General features: G+C 45.2%; 1 protein-coding gene across 2 annotated transcripts in view; it reads right to left on the bottom strand.

Annotated features, from left to right (window-relative positions):
• C7H17orf75 (chromosome 7 C17orf75 homolog) overlaps positions 1–6,266 on the bottom strand; it is a 20,538-nt gene that overhangs the window by 2,361 nt on the left and 11,911 nt on the right. For both annotated transcript variants that reach the window (XM_005349408.3, XM_013347381.2), the window contains exons 7-9: positions 3,910–4,029; positions 1,461–1,525; positions 1,180–1,316 (exon numbers count right to left, since the gene is read on the bottom strand). In XM_005349408.3, the coding sequence (XP_005349465.1) occupies positions 1,180–1,316; positions 1,461–1,525; positions 3,910–4,029 (322 nt within the window). The remainder of the gene's footprint in view (positions 1–1,179; positions 1,317–1,460; positions 1,526–3,909; positions 4,030–6,266) is intronic.

The following is a 6,266-nucleotide window of genomic DNA, read 5'->3' as shown; positions in this document are numbered from 1 at the left end:
GAGACCAGCCTGGTCTACAAGAGCTAGTTCTAGGACAGGCTCCAAAGCCACAGAGAAACCCTGTCTCGAAAAACCAAAAAAAAAAAAAAAAAAAATGCCTTTAGAAGCCAGGTGTGTTGGCACACAATTTTAATACCAGCACTCAGGAGGCAGAGGCAGGTGGATCTCTATGCATTTGAGGCAAGCATGGTCTACAGAGCAAGTTCTAACAAACCTGTCTTGGAAAAAAAAAAACAATAAATAAATAAATGTTTTTAAATGTCTTCAGGGATGGGGAGGTGGCTTGGTGGATAAAGCACTTGGCCATGCAAGCACGAGACCCTAAGACTGTCTCAGCACCCACGTGAAGCCAGATGCTGAAGGATGTATCTGAAGGATGCACTTGGGAGGCAGAGGGAGATGCATTTCTGAGTTGGGGTCAGTCTGCTCTACAAAACAAGTTCCAAGGACAACCAGAGCTGTTACATAGAGAAATCCTGTCTCAAAAAAAAACAAAACAAAACAAAAAGATTTTAAGAAAATGTCTTTAATGCCAGTCAGTGGTGGTGCATGGCTTTAATCCCAGCACTGAGGAGGCAGAGGCAGGTAGATCTCTGAGTTCGAGGCCAGCCTGGTCTACATAGTGAGTCCCAGGACAGTCAGGACTACACAGAGAAACTGTCTTGGAAAAAAAAAATCCACAAACAAGAAAATGTCTGCACACTAGGGAGGTAATGCACATCTATAATCTCCGCATCCGAGAGGGGGACGTAGAAGGTTTAGAAGTTTAAGGCCCGTAGAGCCTACATGAGACCCTTTCTCAAAAGCAGTCAACCAACCAAACAAAAAAAAGTTTATATAAGCACACCTGTAATCCTAGGAGAGCCAGGCAGGGGGATTGTCAGCTCAAGGCCAACCTGGACTATACAGTGAGAACCTATCTCAAAGTAAAAAAATGTAAATATGCCTTTCTGAGCATTTTTGGTTTGTTCCTGTGTACACAGATAAGAGTTTTCTTATATACACACATGTACACACGTGAACTTTTTAATATGCAGAAGTGGACTACAGGCATGAATTGAATCCCATGTCTCTAGGATCATTAAGGTTTCAGCAAACTTAGTCAGCACAAGGACATGTCTGTGTCACGTGTTTTCAGTGAGGAGTCCCACAAACACTGCCTCTAGGTTTCTGACTCACCTGCATTGTAGAACTGAGGCTGGGGCCCACTACAGTCGATGATCACAGACTTATGCTGCTCCTCTGTCATGGCCATGCACAAAGAGGTCATGGTGCCTTCATGAATAAGTCCTTGGAGACTGGCCACACTCAGAAACCTGTCATATATACAAGTCCTTTTCCATCAACAGCATTGCAGAACAGGAGAAAACAAATGCATTCTATACTAGGGGTGGGAGGTAAAAATGTAGCCGTTTGGCTTGGGGGGGGGCAGGATTTCTTCAGAAATTATTGTTTTTTACCTGTTAATGTCTCTCCTTGTTTTTTCATCTGATTCTTTAAGCTCAACAGGAGTATAACTTAGAGCCTGTGAGAGAGAGGGAGAGGGAGCCAGTTTGATACATGCCTCCTCTGTTCCTCACTGACCACCACTGCATCCAAATGCATCGTCTGCCATGGTTATTAAAGAACACTGCCCACCGCACCTTGTGCTCAGCGGCTGTCTGAAACATCTGAAGGAAAGGTTTTCCCCTGCTGCAGATTAAGCCCAGGACCTCGTACACCCTACACAAGTGCTCTAAGCTAAAGCCCTGCTCAGTAATGTTTGACTTATTTCTTTGTCTGATTTGACTTTGAGAAACAGGGTTTCTCTGTGTAGCACTGGAACTGTCCTGGAACTTACTCTATAGACCAGGCTGGCCTCCAACTCATGGAGATCCCCCCAAGTGCTGGAATTAGAGGCGTGCAACATTATAGCCTGGCTTGTTTTCATTTGTTTTAATTTTTATTTATTAGTATGGTTTGTTTTAAGATAGTCTTGTTTTGCAGCATAGCTAGCCTGCACCTCCTGATCCTCCAACCTCAGTTTCTCTAGTATTAGGTGTTAATATTCAGGCATCTGTACTGGCCTGCCCTTGGGATCCTGACAGGACAGTCCTCACCTGCAGCCACTAAGAGCACCTCCTGAGCACATTCACTACGTTCCCTTTTAAAAGGTGGGCCTGCCCACCTCCCGTGTCTCTCTCTCCCTCTCTCTCTTTTCTACCACTCGTCCCTAGGGAACTTGTCTCTGCCCCTCTCTCCCTCCTCTGCCCCCTTTGCTCTTCTTCCAATACATCTCCTATGTGCCTCCGATGTGAGCCTTGCTGCATGGCGTGACTTCTTCATGGCGTCTTTAAAATTACATGTGTCACCACTTTAACATTTTCCAGCATTTATTTACTCACTTATTTATCTCAATGGGGGCTGCACGCATGCCATGGCACTCATGTGGAGGTCAGAGGTCAATTTGCAGGTATCAGTACTCTCCTGAAGGTTCCAGGGATTGAACTCAGGTTGTCAGGCTTGGCAGCAAATGCCCTTAGTTATTACACTGGCCCCCAAATCTGTCTATTTATCGTGTGTGTGCGTGTGTATAAAAGTGTCAAGGACTGCATGTGGAAGTCAGGACAGTTCTGGGATTTGGTTCTCTCCTGCCATCTTGTGGAATCTGGGGATTGAATGCAGGTGGGCTTGTGCAGGGCCCAAACACTTTCGTATAGTTAAAATTACTTTGCATCTTGCTTTCATTTTCAGATATTCTGAAAATGGCACCTGTTTCCCAGCATTTCAAACAGTAATTATTTCAGACAGATGTGGTTGGGCAGGTCCATAATCTCAAGAAGCTGAGGCAGGTAAGATTGAAGAGTTGGAGTCAGAGCCGGAATTGACTCAGCTGAGTAAAAGTGCTAGCTGTTGCAGCCAGATGGCCTGAGTGCGACCCTCAGAACCCACGAGAGCCAGATCTGGGGCATGCACGTCCCAGCACTCCCACGGTGATATGGGAGGCAGATACGAGATGATCAGCAGAAAGCTCGAGGGCCAGCCTGCTAGTATGCACACAGAAACAAGGCTGAAGAGCTGGGCGGTGGTGGCGCACGCCTTTAATCCCAGCCCTTGGGAGGCAGAGACAGACGGATCTCTGTGAGTTCGAGACCAGCCTGGTCTACAAGAGCTAGTTCCAGGACAGGCTCCAAAACCACAGAGAAACCCTGTCTTGAAAAAAGAAAAAAAAAAAAAAGGCTGAAGATGAGAGCTCACAAAAGTTGCCCTCTGTCTCTACACACACAAAATCATTTAAGTCTTTTCTAAAAAAAAAAAAAAAGGTAAGCCATCCTGGGCTGAACAGTTAAGCCCTATCTTTTTTTGCTTTTTATTAATTCTTTGGGTTTTTTTTTTTTTTTTTGAGACAGTGTTTTCCTGCATATCCTTGGCTGCTCCTGAATTTAGAGATCCACCTGCCTCTGCCTGGGATTAAAGGTGTGTGCCACCACTGCCCGGTGAAGCCCTATTTTTAAAAAAGTGGCTAAGAAGAAAAGATTATTACTTTTTTTTAAATGTGAAGGCCCAGCTGACATTTTTAACGGGACAGGGTCTCCCATAAATCAGCTGTGTGTCAAACTCTCTGTGTAGCTGAGACTGACCTTAACCTCCTTCTCCTGCTTCTGTCCCAGTGCTGGGAGAACAGACATGCACGGGCACACCTCGTGTGAAAGCGGTTTTTAGTGGAGAGATCCAGCTGACATTCAACCCCACCCTAGTAATAAAACTTTCTAGATGGGAGCCAGTAAGATGTGGTCTAAACAGCAAGCATTGTCTGAAGAAATATTCAGGCAGGGAAAAGCTATGTTTAGAGAAAATGAGTATGTTTCTAAACAATCCAGGTCTGCCGAGGAGAGTCTACCCGGGATGGTCTTTGTGTGCAATACTTACAGCATGCAGCAGAAAGGTCAGCTTTTCCTGAAAGAGAAGAACCACCCTTTGGATCGGACACACCACATCCTCATACCAGCTGTGCAGATAGGACCTGACATCACATCCCAGGCTGCTTTCCTAGGTTGAGAGAGAATGTTGTTTGCTTTAATATCATAAAAATCTTTAGCTTAGTGGACTTTTGTCTTCAATATACTCTTTTTTTGTTTGCTTTTTTTTTTTTTTGGTTTTTCGAGACAGGGTTTCTCTGTAGCTTTGGAGCCTGTCCTGGAACTAGCTCTTGTAGACCAGGCTGGCCTCGAACTCAGAGAGATCCGCCTGCCTCTGCCTCCCGAGTGCTGGGATTAAAGGCGTGCGCCACCACCGCCCGGCTATTTGCTTTTGTTTTTTTGAGACAGGGTTTTTCTGTGTAACAATCCTAGCTGTTCTGGGACTAGCTTTTAGAGATCCACCTGCCTCTGCCTCCCGAGTGTTGGAATTAAACGCGTGCGCCACCATCACCCAGCTGTATATACTCTTTCTCTGCGTGCCTGTGAAGGCTCAGAGTTGACATCAGGTGTCTTCCTCAATTGCTTGCCACCTTAAGATTTTCAACTGCATTTTTGGAGGTGGGCTGATGGTAGTGGACACAAGTGTGCCACAGTGTCTGTTTAGATCAGAGGACAACTTGTAGAAGTCAGCTCTGGCCTTCAACCCTTGGGTGCTGGAGATAAACTCAGGTCAGCAGTCTTGGCAGGTACCACCTCTCCAACTTCTCCAACTTATTTTCTTGAGCTAGGGTCTTTCACTGAACCTGGAGCTCACTGATTTGGATGGGATGGCTGGCTAATGAGGTACAGGTATCTGCCTGTCCTCCACCACTTCAGCACTGGGGTTACAGAGGCATGTCACCACACCCAGATTTTTCTGTGGGCACTGGGGGTCCAAACTCAGGTCCTCAAAGCCACCTTCTTAGCTTTCTTCAGTACAATTTTAAATTCTATTTTTGTTTGTATGTGTATATGTGTATTCTTGTGGAAGCCTCCAGAGTCCAGAAAGGGCGTTGCATCCTCCGGAACTGGAGTTACAGGCGGTGATGAGTAGCAGGACTTTCAGTTGGGAGCTGCACTCTGGCCCTCCTAATGGCTGGACAACAAGAGCTAGGATAGGTACCTTTTCAGTTTGTTTGTTTGTTTTTGAGATATGGTTGCAGACATGTAATACAGGCCAGCCTTGAACTTAGATCATAGGTATGTGCTGACAAGCCGGCCATTCTTTTTTTTTTTTTAATTTTTTAGATTTATTTATTTATTATGTATACAACATTCTGCCTCCATGTATGCCCACATGCCAGAAGAGGGCGCCAGATCTCATTACAGATGGTTGTGAGTTACAGACAGGGTGAGCTGCCATGTGGTTGCTGGGAATTGAACTCAGGACCTCTGGGAGAGCAGCCAGTGCTCTTAACCACTGAGCCATCTCTCCAGCCCCTGGCCATTCTTTCCTGTGTTTTTTTTTTCTGTTGTTGTTGTTTGTTTTTGTTTTTTGATTTTGGTTTTTCAAGACAAAAACCAGTGAGTGTAGCCTTTTCTGGCCTGGAAATCAAAAGATCTTCCTGTCTGTCTACTCAGTGCAGGGATTAAAGGTGTGCACCACCACTGCCTGGCCTGAAAGCAGTTTTGACAGGTTTGGATAAATGAGTCAATATAGACATGTCTAATTCATGAAAGAGTAATTAAAATGGAATGTTTTTAAAACTTGCTATCTGTAGAGTGCGGAGGAGCATACCTCTGATGCCATAAGCTGCTAACCAAAATACAGAACCGTGTGCCTAGAAATGAGAGACAAGGCCTCTTCTTCCCACCAGGTGCTATTAACCGCCACTGAACTTTGCACAGATTTGTCTTTGTTTTTACATTTCTGCGTGTATGTGTGTGCATGTGCCATATATATGTGGAGGTCGGAGAACAATACATGTAAGTCAGTTCTCTTTCCTCAGTGGGGTCCTGGGTATCAAACTCAGATAGTCAGACTTGGTGGCAGGCACATCTACCTTTGAACCCTCTCACCAGCTGTGCTTGGTTTTTTAATTTACTTTATTTTAGGAGTATGGGGTTTTGTAGGCATGTATGTCTGCGTATCACATGTGCATAGTGACTGCAGAGGCCAGAGGATGGGGTCTGATTCCCTGGAACTAGAGCTACAGATGGTTGTGAGCCACCATGAGGATACTGGGAATTGAACCTGGGTCCTCTGGAATAGTTTATTTTTTATTTTATTTTTTTTGGGTTTTTTTGAGACAGGGTTTCTCTGTGGCTTTGGAGCCTGTCCTGGAACTAGCTCTGTAGACCAGGCTGGTCTCGAACTCACAGAGATCC

Source organism: Microtus ochrogaster, chromosome 7 (assembly GCF_000317375.1).
Source record: "Microtus ochrogaster isolate Prairie Vole_2 chromosome 7, MicOch1.0, whole genome shotgun sequence".
Lineage (NCBI taxonomy): Eukaryota > Metazoa > Chordata > Mammalia > Rodentia > Cricetidae > Microtus > Microtus ochrogaster.
The sequence above is the reverse complement of the archived record's forward strand: the minus strand, read 5'-3'. Positions and strand labels throughout refer to the sequence as shown.